The following is a 24,061-nucleotide window of genomic DNA, read 5'->3' on the forward strand; positions in this document are numbered from 1 at the left end:
AGAGATGTTTAGAGTCACAACTGGAGCTTATATGTCAGTCAGGCAGCATTGGGAGTATTTTTTTTTTCTTTCTTTTATGCTAGGAAGAAGGAACCAAAGGCCACGAGCCCGCAATACTGTTCCTTCCAAGAGAAAAACAAAATACAAGAGAGAGCCAAATTCAGGATCCGATCATTTCGAGATGCCTGGACACACTGCGTTTGAAAGACTGGAGATCATAGCTAGCAGGAAATACAGACAGAGGGAGACAATTCCATGGTACTCAAGTTTTCATCTAACAGTATTATTACACTTAACCTGGCTCACGGATGACGGGTTAGTCTTGGCCGTCTTTGTATCTTTATAAGCTCGAAAAAAAAAAAAAAAAAGGGGGGGGTATCAGAAACAGTTCCTTCTTTATATTTTTATATGCTCGAAAAAAAAAAAAAGTTATCAGAAACATTGCCGTCTTTTTATTTTTATATGCTCCAAAAAAGAGGTACTGAAACATTTCCGCTTTCGCATTTTTATGGGCTCGAAAAAAGGTATCTGAAAAATTACATTTATATTTTCATTGGCTCGAAAAAAGTATAAAACAATTTCGTATTATTTTTGAAAACTGCAGTAATTACCAATGATAATGTTCACGGTATCATAAATCACGTTTAAAATCTATATTATGTGATAATGGCTGAAAATAAGTAATTTCTCGAAAAATTGGGGGTCTTTGCTATTATATACTCTCCATATTTATGGCAGAATCGAAGCATAACATTGTTCAGGAAGTGATTGGCATAACGTCAAAGCTTTTTTCGCGTGATGTTTTTAATTTTAAACGTGATTTGCGCTCGTACTGCAAAATATATCGATGTCGATATTTTGGAGTCGTATAAAATGCCCGGGTGGTCCGCCGAGGATTAGTTTACGTCAGTACTTGGGAGTGAGGGGATGCATAGGTTACGTGTGACCTTAGTGCTTTCGTAAACTTCATATATATTTCTCAGGGTTAATAATTTACAATGTCGGTGATTCAAGTGCAGCGGATGAGGGATTGCGAGAGGGGGGAGATTGGTGAGGAAGGCTGGAGTTGGAGGAAGAAGGTGGCCAGTGTAATGTGGATAATCGTTTGTGTGACGTATTACATCTCAACCGCTGTGGAGTTCGGGTGCGCAATGTACCTCCGTTTCTTCCTCAATTACGACAGTATATTTGGAAATAGTACCAATATAGATTCCCTGGACCTGACCAAAACCTCAGCATTATCATCTGATATCCATGATCTGTTTATCACTCAGACTTTGAACGTTGTCATATGCATTTTTCTTCACGTAGACATCACCATGGCTGCGGTCTTCGGCGTCATCAATTTTGGTCTGGATTTTAGCACCTGCCTGGGCCAAATGTCAGCAGCCCAGTCCGTATTATTTCACATGCAGGTAATAATTCCACTTCAGAGCATGGGCGTCGTGCAACATGGTTCCTTTGATTGGTGGGGCCTGAGTGACGAGTGGTGGTCCGGCCTTGCCTTCTGGGTGATGTTCAAGGAAAGTTTTAACTAGTTCCTGTTCGGCATAATATACCGCCGCTTCCACAAGAGCCATCACCAAAAAATGCTGACTGAATTTCGTGCAGGCATAATTACGCGGGAAGATGATGGCGGTGATGCCGAGCGCAGGAGGGATAGCGCCGACACCACTTCAGTCGGCGAGGAAAGCTTTACCAGTTGCGTGTCAGAGATTGGGCAGCTTGACGCCTGATTTTGAATGGATTGATTTTTCACATATTTCCCCTATTTTTTGCTGATTAAAAAGGAATTGGTTTACTCTTTGCACTTACAATTTGGTTTACTCTGGCTGCACCTACAATCTGGTTTATTCTGGCTGCACCTACAATCTGGTTTATTCTGGTTGCACCTACAATCTGGTTTATTCTGGTTGCACTTACAATCTGGTTTATTCTGGTTGCACTTACAATCTGGTTTATTCTGGTTGCTCTTACAATTTGGTTTATTCTTTGGCTGCACCTACAATCTGGTTTACTCTGGCTGCACCTACAATCTGGTTTATTCTGGCTGCACCTACAATCTGGTTTACTCTGGCTGCACCTACAATCTGGTTTATTCTGGCTGCACCTACAATCTGGTTTACTCTGGCTGCACCTACAATCTGGTTTATTCTGGCTGCACTTACAATCTGGTTTATTCTGGCTGCACCTACAATCTGGTTTACTCTCTGGCTGCAATTACACTTTGGTTTATTCTGGCTGCACCTACAATCTGGTTTATTCTGGCTGCAATTACACTTTGGTTTATTCTGGCTGCACCTACAATCTGGTTTACTCTCTGGCTGCAATTACACTTTGGTTTATTCTGGCTGCACCTACAATCTGGTTTACTCTCTGGCTGCAATTACACTTTGGTTTATTCTGGCTGCACTTACAATTTGGTTTATTCTGGCTGCAATTACACTTTGGTTTATTCTGGCTGCACCTACAATCTGGTTTATTCTGGTTGCACTTACAATTTGGTTTACTCTCTGGCTGCAATTACACTTTGGTTTATTCTTTGGCTCCACGGACAATTTTTTTGTTTCTTCTCTGTCACTAAAGCCAACATTGGCCCATCTTTTTCGGCTCTTTTACACTCAAAATTTTCCTCTTCGACGGAACACTACCTTGTTGCGGTGAAGAGGCTTGCGTATCCCAGTGACCAGTGGAGCTGTACTATACTCATTTGTTTTTCTTTTATCAAGGCGAAGATGCACTTGATAGGTTGATGATAACTGGCTGAATGCTTTATGTCCGAGTAACATCGCTGTATTTCAAATAATTCCTAGGTTTAGATTCACATTACCGGTAATTATTTGAAAGGCAACGATGTAACTCAGACGTGTTGTATTCAGCCAATCATCATCAACCCGTCTAGTGCATCTTCGCCTCGTTAAAAAAATAAGTAAATAAAAAATAAGTGCAGACTCACTGTCAGGGATCAGACTAAATGCGTTCCATGACTTCTAACACTAGCACTATCATGGCAGCAATAGTGAAGATCAAAAGTCGAGGTATTTATGTAGTTGTGCAACGTATTTTTGGATAGTAGGCAACACAAACTAAGCCTGACAAGACTAATACCTAAGCATACATACCACATACATATATATTTCCCTTGCCAGGCTTATATTTGATTTGTGCAGTATCTGTAAATTTGATTTGTGGAATATCCATGTTTGATTTGTGCGATATCCATAAACAAGTCTACGAAACGAGTCTTCAGTTTGGCGTGATTTTGGCATTGTTCCGTCTTGAATGTTGAACTGTGACGAGATTTAACACTACAATATGGTGCTACTGTGAATTGATCTGAACCTTGCAGTTGAAGCCTATCTAAATTTGCATTGCCGCAGGTGATTGGCTGTTGTAATGAGACCATCTCTTATAATAAATACCTCATGTTTCCATTTCATTTTTATACTCTGCTGTTGTAATTATATATGAACAGGTGAGTATTAATCACAAATGACGCAATCTGGCAAAGTAATAAACAGCAGGTAATGCAGTAGTGAGACACGCAAAATTTAAATTCAGCGCTGACCGTCCGTCTTATAAACAAATTTCAGAGTTGATCACGTCATCATGCCAACCAAGATGCCAGTTTTCACATCGTTTATTAATCGTGATATTTCCTTGGCGTTTTGATGCGTAATACATTATCTTGTTAGCAAAAGACAGTAACGCAACGTCTTATTTCATTCACAAAAGAGTAGTGCTAAGTAGTGTTGTGTAACCGTTACAAAAGCGAGCTGGTGACTTATTTTCAAATAATTTTAAATAATTTTCAAAAAGACCACTGTGCGGAAGTTCGTGATTGTCGTGGTCAGTAGTAATGAAACTCAATTTACCATTGTCATTTAACATTACCAGTTATGCAATATTAATTTAGTAACTGAAATGGGTAAAAATGAAAAACATCTAGGAGTGTAAGCAAGAGAGGAAACGATGAATTCTTTCCACCCTTGTGCTTCAAATACAGACGCATGAAATGAAAAAATGTCAGTGCGAAAACGGCTTATATAAATATCAAATTCAGCTGATGCGAAGGCCATTGTTCTTAATATATCTAATGACAGGCTACGAGGAAACTACCTTAAATCTCGAAGTCTTAATCTTGCGAATAATTGGCGGGAAAAGCAGACTTAATTATTCCTCCTTTACCGCTCTGCCTGAGTGAATTTTTATTAGTAAATCCTCCGCTGTAGTTAATGTGCAGCTCAAATATGGAGAGAGAGAGAGAGAGTGGCGACAATACTCAACGTCTTTGATGGAATAAAAACAAATTGATTTCCACCCCACATTTATAAAGGTTACGCAACATTACAGGCGCTATACTTTTGTGGCTGAAATGATTAGATGTTAGGTTGCTTTCTTTTGCTATCAGGACAATGTATGACGCATTAAAACACCAGGGAAATATAATGATTAATAAACGGTGTGGAAACTGACATCTTCGTCGGCATAATGACGTCATAAGCGCGGGAATCTATGTCTATGAGTGGGATGGTCAGTGTTGAATTTAAGATGTCTCCGATATCTTACACTACTCACCGTCCATATTGAATACATTGTGGGATTGTCTTATACAGGACTGGTGTATTGGTATTAGCGGATCATCAGTGTTGGGTTTAATATATGCCTGTGTCTCCGATATTTGTAATACTACTGTGTTTTACATGCTACTGATTATATTCCAGTAGAGGGTCATTATTTGTGATTAATACTCACTTGTTGCTATTAACTACAACTACAGGGTATAAAGATGAAATAAAAACATGACCAGCTTTTTAATACCAGAGTTTTCATAACCGCCAGTCAGCTACAACAATGCAAACTCAGACAGGTTCCAATTACAAGGTTCAGATCAATTCGCTATAGTCACGAATATGTGCTATGGCAAGGATGTAGGGTCGTAGCATTATTTTGTTCTGCCAGTGAATAAAGTTACGAAAAATAAGCTGCAAGAGGACGAACGAACTAACGTATATACTCTGTTATGGCCTAATTTTGCCATTGCTATATCGAATGTACAGCTGTAATAAGAGATTAACAGTGCAGCATGGTGTTAGTCACGAAGAAGTGTGAAGGAAATAGTGTAGCCTGCAACCATGTAGACTTATTCTGCCATTGACGTTCGAGATGTGGCAGCGGTAGGGCGAAAATAGGAAAGTTGAGATGGACGAAAGGAAGACGCCAGTGAACTCAGACAATTACAGCCACAAGGAGAAAGTACAGGTGTTGAGAACCATACTTTTTTTTTAATGCAAGGAAGAAGGAACCCAAGGCCAGCAGCCCGTAAGATTGTTCCCTCCAAGAAAAAAAAAACAAAAACCAGATAACAGCCAAATTCAAGAACTGTTCATGGAGATTGGCAACCCACATAAACATCGAGCAGACACCAAGAACAAGGTAAGAAAATGATAAGCATAAAAAACGTTGTCTCGGAGTTTGGCTAACGTTGGCAGTTAAATAGGGTAACGTTGCTCTCTGGTTTTTATGTACTTAGGGTAAAACGTTTAGGATTATTATTATTTTTTTTTTTAGTCCAACGTTAAACGATTGTGTGTGTGTGTGTGTGTGTGTGTGTGTGTGTGTGTGTGTGTGTGTACGGATGAAGACTACCAACCCATTCACGCGTTCTGTGAGGGTCCCATCTCCATATCGGGATCCTCGTCCAGTGAAGGCAGTGCAGTGTGTGTGTGTGTGTGTGTAATTCACCGGGTCGGTCAGGATCACTTGATGGTCGTGATCGTCAGCTTTTACCTTCCCGGAAGGGAGTTGAAAGCTCATGTAGTCCGATCTAAGGGCAAGGCTGTGACCTTCACACACGCACACACCCGTCCCCTTGCTCAAGGGGGACAGTAACCACCCACTTCGTCAGTGAAACTTTTCGCAACCTGAGCGAGGCGCGAACTCCCGTCCACCAGTTGGCAAGCGGGAACGTTACTACTGCACTGTGGTGTGTGTGTGTGTGTGTGTGAGATAGAGAAAGCGTAGAAATGAAAGACAACTTCCATACCTGATCAAGTACCTCTCTCAATATCCCGACTTGCCAGGAAAAAACACGTAATCCACCCAACATACCGAATCACCCAGGTAAATACAGGTACTGACGAGAGAAGTGAACGATAATATGACGTATTGATCGAAAAATTGTGATATGTAACACCCATGATGTATGCTAAAGTAATTCTGTAATTTTTTTTCTTTTCTCATCGTTTCGTGGTCATGCATTGGTTTACGTTCATCTCTAAACTGAAAAGAAAAAGTATGTATGCGGTATGTTTTGGCTTATATAGCGTGTGTGGCCTACATGTGTATAATAATCACACCCACACACACCCACACACACACACACCCACACACACACACATACATATATACATACATACAGTACATACATACACATGCATACATACATACCCTACACGTCACATACACACACACACACACATACACACGGTACATACATACACATGCATACGTACGTAGCCTACACGTCACACACACACACACACACACACACACACACACACACACACACACACACACACACACACACACACACACAATCTCCTTGGCCCAGGTGTTCAAACATACCTGTAGGTTTAGGAATCATTCACAGATAACCAGTAACGGTTTAGTCCTGGCAGTTATGAAGTGTGTTTGAGCAGGTGTGTTATCTTGCTGACAGATTACGCTCCTGACGTGTAATGTGCAGAATAAGTCGCTTAGGTACATGTGTTACTAAGCCACCAAAACCACTAAAACCCTCAGCCCAGTGTAATGTGCAGAATAAGTCGCTTAGGGATATGTGTTACTAAGCCACCAATACCACCGTAACCCTCAGCCCACTGTAATGTGCAGAATAAGTCGCTTAGGAACATGTGTTACTAAGCCACCAAAACCTCCGTAACCCTCAGCCCAGTGTAATGTGCAGAATAAGTCGCTTAGGCACATGTGTTACTAAGCCACCAAAACCACCATAACCCTCAGCCCACTGTAATGTGTAGAATAAGTCGCTTAGGGACATGTGTTACTAAGCCACCAATACCACTATAACCCTCAGCCCACTGTAATGTGCAGAATAAGTCGCTTAGGGACACGTGTTACTAAGCCACCAAAACCACCATAACCCTCAGCCCAGTGAAGCAATCAAGAAGTGTGAACACCTGTGATATCTTGCCTACAGGTATTTATCGCTGACCTTTGACTTTGACCTTCCTCTGATAAGGCGGCATCGCAAACATTACCGGACTCCTTGACCCGTACTATCGTTGGATTTGGAGATGTAACACCTGTTCCTTAGCGATTTACTCTTGTATATTACGGTACATCTTAATGTTGTATATGAGAGCTGGTGGGAGGGCAACGAAATGGGGGTGGGACAGGGCGACATGGAGGCGATTTGTTTATGGCCACTCCTTACAGGATTGAGGCGTCTGACAATAGATAGATATTTATTACTCCTGGAGAAACTTTTTAAACTGGGAAGGTTAAATGTAGCCACTCCTGTACATGACATCTTCCCAAAATCAATTCAAACAATCTAAAAGTAACAAAGATAAATTTACAAAAGATCATTAGACTTAGGGTTTAGGTGTAAACTCATAAACTGTACCAGCCAGACCCATATAATCCCGTGCCATATGTAAATGAAAGACTGTCTAAGAAGGTGTGTGTAGGGGAAGTGGAGGGAGGGAGGGGGAGACCGAGGATGCGGTAGAGGGATGGATTGAGAGGTATATGAGGGAGGGGGGAGAGCAGTCAAATGGTGGGTGACAGAGCGACTTGGAAGCGTTTTATCTGCGGCCACCCTTTGCGGGATTAGGGCGTCGGGCTGCAGGTAGATTAGATAGATATGTAAATGGTCAAGACTGGGTTAGTATGGATCGGATAATTAAAAGGTAAGTGACTGTCTTAGGCTCCTGATGTACGGTAATATATAACTGCTTGACATGGACTCCCAGCTTGTGTAAGGGTGTACGAGATTCATACCATAACACACACTATACCAGCTGCTCTCAAGAATTCAAACTTGTTCTTCATCCTGACCTGTGCCTCAGATCATTTCCACTACCAAGCATTACTGGGAAATGATTAATCGCCGTGTGGAGAGCGAAAGACTAACGAGGAGAGTATATGAGAAAAGTTGAGGGGGAAGAGAGAGGGGGAGGCCGAGGATGAGGTGGAGGGATGGAATGGAGAGGTACGGTACCGGTATAGTATATGAGAGAGGGGGTGTGTGAGCTGAAGGGAGGGCAGCGAAATGGCGGGGGACAGGGCGGCATGGAGGCGATTTATTTGTGGCCACCCCATACGGGATTAAGGCGTCCGGCAATAGATAAAGCGATAGATAGGGACTTGTGTCGTTTAACTTTTTATTTAGCCGACCCTTCAGTACGATGACTTCATTTTATTCTTGCTGCCACTAAATGATTTTTGGCTTAAGAGGCTACCAAAAAAGTAGACGGGTTAATGCAAGCTGTGTAGAGTCTTTTATGATACCGCAGAGGCGTGGTGAAATAAGTTACCGAATCATAGTGACATGGAGACGTGTTTGCCTGACCTCAAAACAATCGGTGTGTGTCTGAAGATGTTTTTTTTGTTTTTTAAGACGTTAGCATATTCTTGTGTACGATACTCATTCAGTGTGCATTTCAAGACTTTTATTTGTATGTATAGGAGACATGTTTGCCTGTTTTCAGTTAGTATATATTTGAGGACTTTTTTTTTTTTTTTGAGACGTAAGAATGGTAGAGAAATTATTAATACAGATGCCCAGTGTTAATGGTGCGGAAAGCTGTTTATTTTATGATTTTCACTAGGAATCGTTATGAGTCTACGATACATTATAAAGTTTTCCATTTTCTGTAATGCCTTTGGGTCCATGCATTTCGGTTTTGAGTTATTAATGGTTGTAAAGAAAATGTGCTTGTACAGGAGGATTTTTCAGCATGAAATGTGCATATGTAAGAGGATGCTTATTAGAATTTGTGCCCCGTAATCTCCTGAGTATCCGTTATAATTCAGCCAAAACCATGTTAGATACCGTAATGCGTTTTTCGGTATATCCCATACAAAACCTATAACCTGTAGCCTATACCAGAACATTTTAACCACCCCAAATACAGTTGTCCTGATATAGTCTTTGTAGCTGCCTCATATTGTGCAACATTACTGCTCAAACAGTACTGTATACAGAACGTAGCCACAGTAATTCATGCGGGAAAAAAACAGACATGCAGTAGCCTAATACAATAAATGAAAGACATACTGTATACAGTATTTTACAGTAAGATACACAGCACCTGAAGAGAAATAGAGAGAGAGCTGAAAGATACCTGTAAAGAATTACCGGTACCGTAGGTAGACCTGCAGAGAAATAAGCTGAAACATGCCTGAGGAGAAACAGGTACGACTGAAAGATACCTAAAGAGAAATAGGTAGAGCTGAAAGATAGCTACCGGTACCTGAAGAAGTAGGTAGAGGTGAAATATGCCTGACAAGAAATAGGGAGAGCTAAAAGATGCTTGAAAAGAAATACGGGTAGCTGAATGTAGGCTACTTGAAGAGAAATAGGCAGAGCTGAAAGATGCCTGAAGAGAAAGAGTTGATTGATGCCTAAAAAGAAGTCAGGCAAACTGATAGATACCTTAAGTGAAGTAGGGAGAGGTAAAATATGCCTGAAGAGTGCCCGTGAGCAGGGTGCCAACCAAGGGGGAAGGTATGGCTGGGGTGGTGCTGCTGTTGGATCAGAGTTAATGCGTCGGGGATCAGTAAGTTGTGAGTGGGTTCTTGATTGTTCTCGATTGTGAAAGGTTTGACTCCAACCCCGTGGAACCTGCGAGGTGGAAACCCTTGGGTTGCTTACTCTACTTTCCTGCTGTGATCCACCTAGAACTGATCTTGCAGTTGTTCTTCCTGCCTACTTATGGTTTACCCCAAAGTAGGGTAGATTCTCCTCTCCCCCCTACTCTGGGTTTACCCCAGAGTAGATCCTTGTAATTCAGCTTTGCCCTAGTAGGTTGCGATCAGTAGATTGCCTATTGAAGGATAGGTGTCTAGAGCCAGAGTAAATAGGTATGGAGAGAGAGAGAGAGAGAGAGAGAGAGGGAAGGTATGGATGACTGAGTGGAATATTATAGGAAGGAGAGACGAAGACTTCTTCAGGGAGAGAGAGAAGGTATGGATTATAGAGAGGATTAGTTTAGGGAAAAGAGAGGAAGGGTTAGGAAAGACGTAGCTGAATGTTCAAAGGAGAGAAAAGTGGTGAAGAACAGACGAGAAGGCAGAGAAATATGGGAAAGATTGTTCTAGCAGACGAGAGGACTGGGGAAGAATTGTTGGGGAGAGATGTATAAAATTAGGAGACTGAGGAAGAATTAGTAGAGAAAGAGGGAAAGAACTGGGAGAGGGTGAAAGGCAGAAGAAGTGGTTAAGAGTAAAAAACAGGTAGCCATAGGTGGAAGTGGGCTGGACGAGGTTTGGTTGAGACTGCACTGAATAAAGATTAGTAAAGAGGGAAAGTGTGTGAAAGAAAGTCTGAGATTGTGTCGGCGGGGTGAGTGGTCGGACTGGGTAAGAATTATAGAGAGGACTATGAAAGTAATCATTGGTAAAGGCCGCTGGAAAAATTGGCTGTGAATTGAATGAGAAGAATTGGTCATGTACTAATAATACGTACACACACACACACACACACACACACACACACACACACACACACACACACACACACACACACACACACACACACACACACACATTCCCTCTCAGCCCGGTGCCCCTGTTCTTGATCGAGTAAAACTAAGTCGAACTTTTGTTTAGGTTGACGAGTGATGTGAGACAGACAGTTCCAAAGTAAGTAAACATCCCTAAGCAAGGCGCCAGACGTGGACCCCGAGCCTTAGCAAAGTTTATTCAGTTACCCTTTCATTTGCTGCTGATGTAGTGAGGTACCGGTACTGTTTAAGCTTTTGGAGTAACATTAAGTGAATCGGAATGCAGGTAAATTATTAAGTTCTCTAGTCATATGATGCTATATGATGGACGACCTTTTATGACGGACACCTCTCTGATTAATATATACGTCACTCGAGTCTTGGATGGAATTTACTGTTTAGATTTTTAAAGTTTGGCAAAAATTGCAGATTGGATGGGTAGTTTTTAAGATACAGATTTTAAATTATAAGTAGAATAGCCAGCATACCAGGGTGGTGCAGATACCCTACCGCAATGAATGCAGGTGTGGAAGAGTGAAAATAATAGCGACTGTGCTCTGCTCACATTAACTAGGCTTAAAGTTTTGCCAATTCTCTATCTTAAATGCTGAGCTATAGCAAGAGATCAATGCTAGAATGTGATACTGGTCAGAAAAAAATACTATACTGCCACTGGAAAGATCAGCAATATAGTACCGTATTGTCTTATGCGGTGGGTGAACTACGGTACCGGTATGTGCTGAAATAGGCAGCACAATTATGAAAATCTCCGAGTTATAGTGACTGAACCATGAGACCGTTGGAAAACATAAATTTTAGGATAAATATAGAAAATAAGTGTAAATCAGTAAAGTTTGTGTAAGAAAGGCAAGGTAATGCAGTGTAGTGTGATATGTGCCCCCATATGCAGAAACTAGAGTGTAAATGCAAGTGTAAACATTATAAGTATGGAAAACAAGTATAAATAAATATAATTAGTGTAAGAAAGGATCCACAGTGTTGTAGTGTGCTATTTGGTATATCCATATGCACAAACTAGTGCCAGTGGATATAAGTGAAAACAGGAAAAAGTAGGCTAAATGCAAAGCCGCTGATATGTAGTCCAAGAAAGGAGTCACTAGTGTAAATACGGTGCTAACGTATGTGAAACTTTTGTAAATGTAAATGGAGAAAAGTGGTAGGTGTTGGTGACCGTCATCCACTCACCCGATGTAATGCCACCTACATCTGCCCTCCTTTTTTCCTGTTCCTCTCATCTTTGCTGTCAATATTTATTACTCGTCTTTCCTTTTCAGGTGGCTTTACATTGAGTGACATGCCTAATGGTTTCCTGTAAGCTAGGAAGCCATTTACAACGTTGGGAGGTAACCATATACTCAACCCATACGTGTTCCCTATTTGTCAGAAAGTGGGTTGGCGGAGGGTTAGTGCCCCTTCTCGTAAAACCATGAACTCAAAGACAAACGGCCACCCCTTACGGGATTATGTCATCTGGCTATAGATAGATAGACAGATATTACTCCAGCAAACACTATTGATACGCAAGTTATAAGGAGTAAACAAAGTACCGTAATGTGTGGGAGAAATAGCGTTATACAATAATAAATCACGAGGCAATTTCTGGTACGAAGTGTAATGTGTAGGTGTAGTAAGTGTAATATAGCTGTATGGGTAATGTAATTGTAGGAAATTTAATGGTAGGAAGGTAATGAGTAGGTAAATATACAAATTAAATCATTCTTCACCACCTGGAAGGAAGTGTCCAATGCCAGTGATAGCAGGACGCTTCATATAAGCCGTGGTATCTTGTTGGACAGGACTATCAGCATCTTTGACATGCCTCTGATTACAAGACACCCTACACCACACCCTACACCTGCACCACACCTGGGCCACCATTTACCTTTAATCTGGAGATGTCGTAACACCTCTTGCTGGGGCATTTATCTTTGCATCTCTTCCTTGGCCATTTATTTGTGCATATTGGACATTTGTGTCCTCTTGTATATTATTCGTTCGATTTACCTTCAGTCTCATTGGGATGTAACAATTCTTCCTTGGCTGTTTATTTTTGCATACGTATTGTACATTTGCCTCGTCTGCTATATTGTTCATGCGATTTACTTTCAGTCTGAATATGTCCAAAGTTCGTAACACCTCTTCCTTGGCTATTTATTTTTGCATATTGTGCATTATGTGTCTCTTTGAAATGACTAGCAGCATAGGCTATTCTACTGTTAATCTCATGCTTCAGTTCAGTGAGTGAATAAATGACAGTCCTAAGGTTGTAAATCCATTTCATAGCACTTCTTCGTGACTAGCGCCATATTCAACTGTTAATCGCATGGTCCAGATCAGAGAAAGAATACTACTACTAGCTACGACTAAATCCTTTCCATAGCACTTCGTGACTAGCAACGTATGTTAGTCTCAGTCTCCTAGTACAGTTCAAGAAAGAATAAGACTACTATGGCTCTAAATCCTTTCCATCGCACTTCTTCGTGACTAGCACCATACTCTGCCGTTAATATCATGCTCTAAATTAGTGGAAGACAGTATTACGGCTCAATAATTTCCACAGCACTTCTTCGTGACTAGCAGGGTATTCTAGTGTTAATCTCTTCCTACAGCTCAGCATTCAAGATGGAGAGATAGTAAATTTAAAGTGACGAGAGGACAATTATCTAATGTTATTGCTTAATTGACCTTCAGTGCTTTCAGGCAGGTGTTATTAGTGGCGTTCAGTGCTTTCCCTGACTGATAAACTGATAGCTGTTATCGGAGAGAGAGAGAGAGAGAGAGAGAGAGAGAGAGAGAGAGAGAGAGAGAGAGAGAGACTATCCAACATATGAGTAAGTACAGAGGATTAATTTGTTAGCTGTCCTCTCTCTCTCTCTCTCTCTCTCTGATATACCGCAGCTGTGACTAAGCCGTAATTGGTTATCGGGAACACGACTCCTAAACCTACAGGTATGTTTGGACACCTGGGCTAGGGAGATTGTGTGTGTGTGTGTGTGATTAATATACACATGTAAGCAACGTTGGGTCTGGTTAGTACTTGGATGGGTGACCGCCTGGGAACACCAGATGCTGTTGGCATCCCTACGTGTCAAGTGGGGTTGGTGGAGGATTAGTGCCCCTCCCTGTAAAACAATTAACTCTAAGCCCTTGGCCACCCCATTTGGGATACATGGCGTCTGGCAATGGATGGATGGATGGATGGAGACTAGTAGCGTACACCAAAATATACTGCATATATACTTTTTTTTTTTTAAGGCGTCAACGTAAAGTATTGCACAAGTACAAAATTATGATAAACCTCTTTACGTGATTTTTTCAGGTTAGTTTCATGGGTGTCGGATCTCACAGGTTGTCGGTCAGCACGTTATGTTATCGTTCAGTTATACCGTCGTTTTCTGTATTAACATGGATGTATAACGTGGGTATACTGTTCTGCCTTCTGTGTTAAGGTTAGCGAATATAATAAGCCTGGGTTGTAGCAAAATACCGGTGTTACTATAGTTACTACTACCGCTGCGTCTACTACTGCTATTGTTACTACTACTGCAGCTGCTACTACTACTACTACTACTATTACCAGTTTCTACTACTACGGTACTACTACCACTGATGTGAAGAAGTGACTAGATTTTGTGGATATCGATGAAGGTCAAAGCCAGGGATGAAGGTCAGAGTTTCTGATGCATAGATTTTTTTTTTAATAAACAGAACACAGGAAAAAAAAAAAAAAAAAAAAAAAAAAAAAAAAAAAAAAAACAGATTACTGGTGTCCTCCATTCATAAAATATCTTTAACCGTTGGACGTGAACAGCTGTGGGTTGAAGTTTGGAGGGAAACAACTCCGGGGAAGCGAGTTCCAGACAGATGCAGTTCGGGGAATAAAAGAATTCTGATAGGCAGAACTTCCACAATGTGGCTGTGTGACATGCCAGTCATGAGCGCTACCAGATGCCCGTGTAGCACGAGGGAAGGCATGGAGAGGTGGCACCATGGACGCAACTTCGTCTGAGCATTTGCCAAGAAAGTATCTGTAAAATAATGCAAGGGAGGCAACATTCCTTCTTACTTGCAGGGGAGGTAGTTTAGTTGTAATGGCAGGGTTGTTAATAATTCCAGCAGCTTTGTCCTGAATTTTGTCCAGTTGTTTTAGTATAACGTCTCCACGCCCGCTTCACAAGGGTGAGCAATATTCAAGCTGACAGCGCACGTGACTCTTATAAATTATAACATAGATATCTCATGAACGCGGATTCAGGTCAAAATTGGCAGATACAATGTGTGAGGGGATGGCAAGAGGTTATTTAATTGGCAGCTTCACTTGTGAGGGGATGGCAAGAGGTTATTTAATTGGCGCTACATTGTGTGAGGGGATGGCAAGAGGATATTTAATTGGCAGCTACATTGTGTGAGTGAATGGCAAGAGGTTATATAATTCTGCTGCTGATCCATCCAATTAAAGTCACGAGACTGGGTCAACATTTAGCTGCGGTGTCAGTGAGCTTTGTGGACACTTGTGATAGTATATATTTGGCCACAGAACGAAGCTTAAGAGAAATAGACTAATCTCACAATACTGTCTTGTCTCTCTATCTATCTCTCTACAGCCAGAAGCCGTAATCCCACCGTATGAGGGATGAGGCTATGGCACACCTAATGTCTGACTTGGCTCGTATCTCTGACTGGGGTAAAAATAATCTTGTTGTTTTTAATACATCAAAGACTCAGTTCTTACACCTATCAACCCGACACAATCTTCCACAGGTATACCCACTAATGTTTAATAATATTCAGCTTAATCCTGCATCATCCTTGAACATGCTTGGGGTTTCATTCACTCGAGACTTATCTTGGAAAGATCATATTACATCTCTTGTAAAATCTACTTCCAAGAGATTGGGCGTGCTATGCCGACTCCGTCCCTTCTTTACCCCTGCACAGTTTTTGACTTTATACACGGGTTTTATCCGCCCATGTGTGGAGTACAACTCATGTGTGGGTATGTTCCCCACATAAAGCTCCTCTCAACAGGGTGGAGTCAAAGGCTTTTCGTCTCATCAACTCTCCTCTTCTTACTGGCTCCCTTCAACCTCTGTTTTGCATCTTTATCTCTTTTCTATCGCTACTTCAATGGTCACTGCTCCTCTGAACTGTCTGCATGCATTCCTCCACCTCTACGACGGGCGCGTAGCACCCGTCTAGCAGCAAACTCTCTTCCCTTTTCTGTCCAACTCTCTAATGCAACAGTTGACTGTTACTCCCAGTCCTTTATTTATGCAACAGGTCAACTCTGGAACTGTCTCCCTCTGTCTGTATTTCTTGCCTCCTATGATCTCCAGTCTTTCAAACGCAGTGTGTCCAGGCATCTCGAAATGATCGGATCTTGAATTTGGCTCTCTCTTGTATTTTGTTTTTCTCTTGGAAGGAGCAGTTTGCGGGTTCGCGGCCTTTGGTTCCTTCTTCCTAGCATAAAAAAAAGAAAAAGAAAGAAAGAAAACGCCTTGTCCCCTGCTATTACCATGCCCTCCCCCCAACTCACACCCACCTGTCTCATATACCTCTCCACCCCATCAGAATACGCCTGATGTATTTCCGTAAAGGTCTGCATCATACAATATACGGTACCGAAGTCAGGTTACCGTATAATAGCTACCTGCGATACATTTCCATGGAGAGAGAGGAGAAGAGAGAGGATGAGATGGAGGGATGGAGTGGAGAGGCATATGAGAGAGGGGAGTGTGAATTGGGGGGAGGGCAGCGTATTGGCAGGGGACAGGGCGACATGGAGGCGATTTGTCTGCGGCCGGCCCTTACATGATTAAGACGTCTGGCTATAGATACCTGTACGTAGATAGAATTCATCATACAGTACCGGTATATGGTAACGTAGGATCATTATCACCTTGACACACCTGTTTTACCTGCCTTATAGCTTCCTTTTTTTCCACCGAATCCAGCGTGGCAGGTAACCATATAACCAGCAATATTTTCACTGACTTGGACACTTCGCAGCACCATTTCTTATAGCGATTTATTTTGCATATTACACCTTGGTATTCTTTGTTAATTATTAATGTTGACACAGTTCGCATGCATAATATACAAATATAGTAGGACACGAACGTACGTACAATAAGCAAAAATAAATGCCCAAGGAAGAGGTGTTACGAAATCTGTGGACTGAACGTAAATCCAGTGAAGTGTGAGTTGTCTCCCAGGTGTTGTGACCATTTGTGCGGAAATCGATAAACTTGGAGCCGAGGTCAGATGTACCTCCCCCATTTCTGGCCGACATTTCCCTTTTCTTGTTCGGTTAGGTTGGGTTAGGTCATGGCTTGGGTGGGATAGGGTTGGGTTAGGTCATGGCTTGGGTGGGATAGGGTTGGGTTAGGTCATGGCTTGGGTGGGATAGGGTTGGGTTAGGTCATGGCTTGGGTGGGATAGGGTTGGGTTAGGTCATGGCTTGGGTGGGATAGGGTTGGGTTTGGTCATGGCTTGGGTGGGATAGGGTTGGGTTAGGTCATGGCTTGGGTGGGATAGGGTTGGGTTAGGTCATGGCTTGGGTGGGATAGGGTGGTCATGGCTTGGGTGGGATAGGGTGGGGTTAGGTCATGGCTTGGGTGGGATAGGGTGGTCATGGCTTGGGTGGGATAGGGTTGGGTTAGGTCATGGCTTGGGTGGGATAGGGTTGGGTTAGGTCATGGCTTGGGTGGGATAGGGTGGTCATGGCTTGGGTGGGATAGGGTTGGGTTAGGTCATGGCTTGGGTGGGATAGGGTGGTCATGGCTTGGGTGGGATAGGGTGGTCATGGCTTGGGTGGGATAGGGTGGTCATGGCTTGGGTGGGATAGGGTTGGGTTAGGTCATGGCTTGGGTGGGATAGGGTTGGGTTAGGTCATGGCTTGGGTGGGATAGGGTTGGGTTAGGTCATGGCTTGGGAGGGATAGGGTTGGGTTAGGTCATGGCTTGGGTGGGATAGGGTTGGGTTAGGTCATGGCTTGGGTGGGATAGGGTTGGGTTAGGTCATGGCTTGGGTGGGATAGGGTTGGGTTAGGTCATGGCTTGGGTGGGATAGGGTTGGGTTAGGTCATGGCTTGGGTGGGATAGGGTTGGCTTAGGTCATGGCTTGGGTGGGATAGGGTTGGGTTAGGTCATGGCTTGGGTATGTTTAGGTCCTGGGTTGAGTAAGGTCATGGCTTGGGTAAGGTTAGTCCCTGGGTTCAGTTAGATAGGGTTGGGTTAGGTTAGGTTGGGCTCGGTTTGGGTGTACATAGCATACTAATATTTTAAGTGTTGGGTGCTGATAACTATTTCCTGGGTCCCTTGCAAATACCCATTCGTGTCTTACTGTCGTCTTTTCATAGTCGGTTGACATGGACATTTTCTGCCCAGTGTAACGCCACTTTTACCCGCATTTCATTTATTTATTTATTTATTTACAAACCATCGTGTGTTGTTAGTTCAAGAGAATCATTAGCCTAACAACAGGCGGACAAAACATCATATGTTGTCAGTTCAGGAGGACGACCCGCCACGTAACGGGGGGTCAGTTCACCGCAGCTTGGCCTAACTGATGTCAGATGTCCCCTCAATTTCCGCGCATGCGCACAACGCCCAGGAGACAGCTGGCCACGGGGGACGTCTCACCACATGACACCTGGCCCAGGTGTAAGTGGAGGGTGTGGTGTAAGGTGTCTTGTAATCAGAGGCACCGGGCATGTCAAAGATGCTGATAGTCCTGTCCAACAAGATACCACGGCATCTATTAAGAGTCCTGCTATCACTGACATGGGACACTTCCTGCCAGGTGTTGCCCATTAATTTATTTTGTATATTTCACCAACACATTACCTTATTTAGGCTACTCCGTATAACTTTTGTGTATCAACAGTGTTTGCTGGAGTAGTATACATGACAGTATTAAGGTTTAACGTAAAAGACTGAATCGCTAAGGAACAGGTGTCACTTCTCCAAATCCCACGATAATACGGGTCAAGGAGTCCGGTAATGTTTGCGATGCCCCCTTATCAGAGGAAGGTCAAAGGTCAGTGATAAATACTGTAGGCAAGATATCACAGATGTTCACACTTCTTGATTGCTTCACTGGGCGAGGGTTATGGTGCTTTTGGTGGCTTAGTAACACATATCCCTAAGCGACTTATTCTGCACATTACACGTCAGTTTCCTAATCTCTGTAAGCAAGATAACACACTTGCTTAAACACACTTCTTAACTGCCAGGACTAATTATGTTTGAACACCTGGGCCAAGGAGATTGTGTGTGTGTGTGTGTGTGTGTGTGTGTGTGTGTGTGTGTGTGTGTGTGTGTGTGTGTGTGTAACTCAGCCAAAAGTGGAATAAAGATTTGGATGAAACTAGACAGTATGGTTGGAGTTGGGTCCCAGATTAGCCAGTTTCCTTTGCATGTCTGGTGGAATCTTTTGAAGGAGTGTTAGGGGCCCTAATAATTTCCACCTTCCGTCTTGCATTAGATGTACGCGGAAAATGCAGCGGGACACGTTGTCGTTTCATGCATCTCTACAGGAGCAAGCGCTTTGCAGCCCGACAGAGCCGTAAAAGCACTTGCTCCTTAGCGAAACCAAGCTCAGAAACGGCTCTCATTTGGATAAGTGCTAAGTCGCCCAGTAGAACCGCAAGGTGCTTGTGCAGAGTGCTTGTATGTGCTATAGCCTAATCTTGTGTGTGTGTGTGTGTGTGTGTGTGTGTGTGTAGCACAGCCGAAACTAGAAATATTATTCCGATGAAACTTGGCAGGATGGTTGGCAGTGGGCAAAGGGAGGTGTGTTTCAGAAATAGCTCCCAGATGGGCACTAGGAGCCGCGAAGCATCAGTCAAATATACCTGTACCGGCATTCAATCGCTCGCCGTGTGTCTGTCTCTTTATGTGTGTCGTGGAGCCGAAACTAGAAAAAGGATTACTGTGACATTTGGTAGAATGGTTGCAGCTGGGACACAGATGGACCCAGCTCAGTTTCCTGTTGATTAAAATAGTCTAAATGGGTGTTTTAGTCTTTAATAATTGTCCCCATTGGTTCTTCCTTATGCAGAACGCGACGAGCGGGGGTTGTCAGGTTTCCAGGCAGCTATTCGTTGGTTTCAAGTGGCGGAAAGTGTGGTTGAAAAACGGCCCTCATTTGAAGTGAAATATCGCACAGAATCATGATTTCCTCAACAGAGTTTATATCATTAGGATCGATATACACTTCTGATTGCAATGGTGCAGAAAGGCTTAATGACAGCAATTTTGAAGGTGAAATTATTAAAATAAGAGTACGGTAATAAAGGAAAGATTAATGAACGAATATTATACAGTAATAGATAGAAAGGTAGGCAGATGGTAGATAGATATATAGATACTGATAGGCTATTACATAAAGTGATTCATTTTTGGTGGGTATATTTCTCTCTCTCTCTCTCTCTCACACACACACACACACACACACACACACACACACACCTGTGTGCTGAGTAGGGATGATAGTGATTCATTTGTTATTAATATTTCTCTCTCTCTCTCTCTCTCTCTCTCTCACACACACACACACACACACACACCACACCTGTGTGCTGAGTAAGGATGATAGTGATTCATTTGTTATGAATATTTCTCTCTCTCTCTCTCTCTCTCTCTCTCTCTCTCTCTCACCTGTGTGATGAGTCTTCCTTGCACTTTGGGAATGCTGTCGTCCACGTCCTCCTCCACCTTCTCTCCCTTCACCACCACCTTTTCCTCCGATTCTGTCACTCCTTTGCACATTTTGAAGAGATACGAAAGCAAGTATAGTTTTTAAGCACTTTTCTTTTGCAATAAATCACTGGGTTTTCTTACTAACAAACTTTCACCTTTCTTGGTTCTTCTTATACGATATTTCACTCTTTGTCCTTAATCAACGTTCATCTTTTTCTTGAAGTCGTTTGTTTTTCTGTCTTGCTTCTTGAGTCTGATATTTCGTACTGTTATTCACTGTTCTTCATATTAATATCCAGGTTCGTAAATAATTTCTCTAAGTTGTTAATTCTTTTCATTAATAGCATTCAGATTTTTACACAATGGGTCACAAATTATCTTTATCTGTTATGGGGATATAATTCTTTACGATACAGTAGTTCTTTTTACCAGCTTCGAGGGCCCGGCATGTTATATTTAAAGTCACAAGTTCCTTTTTAATCTAAATTTTAGTTGCTTGCCCTTCCTATTAGTCCACTGTAATTCTTTTTTCTTTTCTGTTAGTGCCGCTTGTGTATCAGTCTTAAATAACTAGTTTTTCCAATGTCAAGATGATATTTTTTTTTATTCTTCACTAGGATTCTATTTTTTGGCTATTAAGTTCATTGCATCAGCCCCTGAGAGTTTTATTTTTATTTTTTCCCGTGGTTGATGTCTCTTGTATTCTCTCTCTCTGAACGTTTTTCTTTTCTTTGTTTTTTTTCTTTTGTCAACACGATCTCTGTTACGGGAAGGATTTAAAATGGTTCTGTACGTCTGTGTGTGTTGCACTGTGAGTCACTAGTTCTCTGTAGTTGTTTTCCTGTGTTGTCACGCTGTACAATGTCTCCTGTGTTCACAAATCATTAACACGTTTCTCGTTGTTTCATCAGCGTAGACTCTGAAAAGATGCAGAAAGATAAACATTACATGCAAATCGTTATTTCACAATTAGACACTGGTTTTCGAATTATTCTTCTTCGTTGATGTTGTTGTACTACCCCAGTCCGTCTGATCGAGCAGACCCATCAACCGCAGGCAAGCAACCGCCCTTACGGGGTCGTCCCGTGCTGTGGACCGAGGTTCCCATGCGGTTGACAGCGCCTCGATACAGCAAGGCGCAGGGATTAGTGTGGAGGTTTGGTTCCTGGGTGGATGCCGCAGTTGCGTCTCCACCCAGTTAACTGGGGCACCATAGTAGGCTCCATATCACTCCGTTATTTGGTTGTATGGCAACCACCCAGCGTTGTAAATAGTTTCCTGTGTTACAGGAAACCGTATGGCTTGGCATTCAGTGTAGAGGCATCTGAAGTGGAAAGAAGAGGAATGAATAGTGACAGGAAGGACGGGAGTAACAGGGAGAGGGGAGGATAGATACAAAAGAATGGTAGACATGGCGGAAGAAATAGGCAGCATTACATCAGGTGACCACCACCATCTTCCTTGGTGTTGTCACTAAACAATGTCTGTGTTGGTCACTACATAACCTGCTCTGCGCTTTTACTTTAACATCTCAGTTAGTTACTACAAAGTTGAAGGAAGACTATTTTTCATTATTAGCCTCTGATTTACCATATTTCTTTCATATATCGTATTTATTTAACTCTTAGCCATTGATTTACCGTATTTCGTATATCATTTATTGCACTGTTAGTCATTAATTTACCGTATTTCGTATATCGTATTTATTCCACTGTCAGCCATTGATTTACCGTATTTCATATATCGTATTTATTCCACTGTCAGCCATTGATTTACCGTATTTCTTTCGTGTATCGTATTTTTTCACTCAGCCATTACCGTATTTCTTTCACATCGTATTTATTTCCGTCAGCCATTGATTTACCGTATTTCGTATATCGTATTTATTGCACTGTTAGCCACTGATTTATCGTATTTCGTTCGTATATCGTATTTATTGCACTGTTAGCCATTGATTCGTATTTCTTTCATATATCGTAATTATTTAACGCACCCATTCATTTATCGTATTTCTTTCATATATCGTAATTATTTAACTCACCCATTCATTTATCGTATTTCTTTCATATATCGTAATTATTTAACGCACCCATTCATTTATCGTATTTCTTTCATATATCGTAATTATTTCACTGTCAGCCATTTACCGTATTTCGTATATCGTATTTAACTGTCAGCCATTGATTCGTATTTCTTTCGTTCGTCGTTGGTATTGCAATGATAAACAGAGCCGGGTAGTCACTGCTGCTGCTTCTGTTAATGGGCAGTATTAGGGTGCGTGGTGGTGTGGATGTGGGTGTGGTGGAGTGGATGTGGGTGTGGTGGTGTGGATGTGGGTGTGGTGGAGTGGATGTGGGTGTGGTGGAGTGGATGTGGGTGTGGTGGAGTAGGAGGAGATGTACCTGGAGATAATTTGGCCAGAGTGGAGGGTGAGAGACTGAATGGGAGAGTGTGGGTGATGTGGAAAGAAAGAGGTGGAGGGGGTGAGCGAGGATGAGGTGGACTGGTGGTGTGGAGAGGTGGATGAGCAGGAAAGAGTCAGGAGAAAGAGTTTGATTTGGTCTGGAGAGAGTGGAAAGTGACAGGCTAAGAGTGTGTGTGTGTGTGTGTGTGTGTGTGAGAGAGAGAGAGAGAGAGAGAGAGAGAGAGAGAGAGAGAGAGACGAAGGGGGAGAAGGGGAAAGGAGATCGGCCATCTGACGAGAGAGTGGAGAGTTAGAGACTGACAGGGAGAGGCAGTATATGAGTGAGGTGGAAGGTAAGAGCTGGAGGTGGATATCGAGGATGAGGTGATGATATGGAGAGGTGTATGAATGAGAGTGGTGTGGGTTGGAGGAAAGGCAGCTTGATCGCGGAGGAAAGGGTGACATGGAGGTGATATACAGTATTCAGGTTCCTCCTCTCCTAGAATGATTTTGATCGTGAAGAATGTAGAGCGAGTTCATTCTTTGCCCTCAGTTAGTTTGCTCAGTTAGTTGCCAGTTTACCCTCTTCATAATATTCTTCGGCCATGTGGAGAGGATGGAGAGTGAGAGACTGACGAGGAGAGTGTATGTGAGTGAGGTGGAGGGAGGGGGAGGCCAAGGATGGAGAGTGAGAGGCTGACGAGGAGAGTGTATGTGAGTAAGGTGGAGGGAGGGAGAGGGAGGGGGGAGGCCAAGGATGAGATGGAGGGATGGAGTGGAGAGGTATATGAGAGAGAGGGGGAGGGGTGAGCTGGGAGCAGGGCAATGAAATGGCGGGGGACAGGGCGACATGGAGGTGATTTGTTTGTGGGCACCCCTTACAGGATTAAGGCGTCTGGCAATAGATAGATAGATAATACTCTTTGCTAATGTCACTGTACACGATGTCACCTTGCTCGCTTCAACCCTCTCACCTGTGCTAATTTTAACCCCCTCATAGTTGGGACAGCTCTTGTATTCCCCCCAGGGTGAGTCATAGGAGCCAGGGAGCGTTATAGTTCATTCACTTTAACTTGGCCCAAATTTTCATCCATTTATGCAGCTTATTTCACGTAGCTCAGTGACAGCAAAAGACAATACTGTGGCTCTTCGTCCTTCCTGTAGCACTTCTTCGTGATTAG

The 24,061-nt window shown here is 42.6% G+C and overlaps 1 protein-coding gene across 1 annotated transcript in view; it reads right to left on the reverse strand.

Annotated features, from left to right (window-relative positions):
* Window positions 1–20,595, reverse strand: part of LOC145418811 (facilitated trehalose transporter Tret1-like) — a 36,281-nt gene extending 15,686 nt beyond the window's left edge. The window contains exon 1 of the mRNA XM_080287143.1: window positions 20,435–20,595. Coding sequence (XP_080143269.1) covers window positions 20,435–20,545 — 111 coding nt within the window. The 5' untranslated portion in view covers window positions 20,546–20,595. The remainder of the gene's footprint in view (window positions 1–20,434) is intronic.
* Between the last annotated feature and the right edge of the window lie 3,466 nt (window positions 20,596–24,061).

This window comes from Coenobita brevimanus, chromosome 116 (genome assembly GCF_032717465.1).
Source record: "Coenobita brevimanus isolate Jiangsu-jjx chromosome 116, ASM3271746v2, whole genome shotgun sequence".
In the NCBI taxonomy this organism is placed as follows: domain Eukaryota; kingdom Metazoa; phylum Arthropoda; class Malacostraca; order Decapoda; family Coenobitidae; genus Coenobita; species Coenobita brevimanus.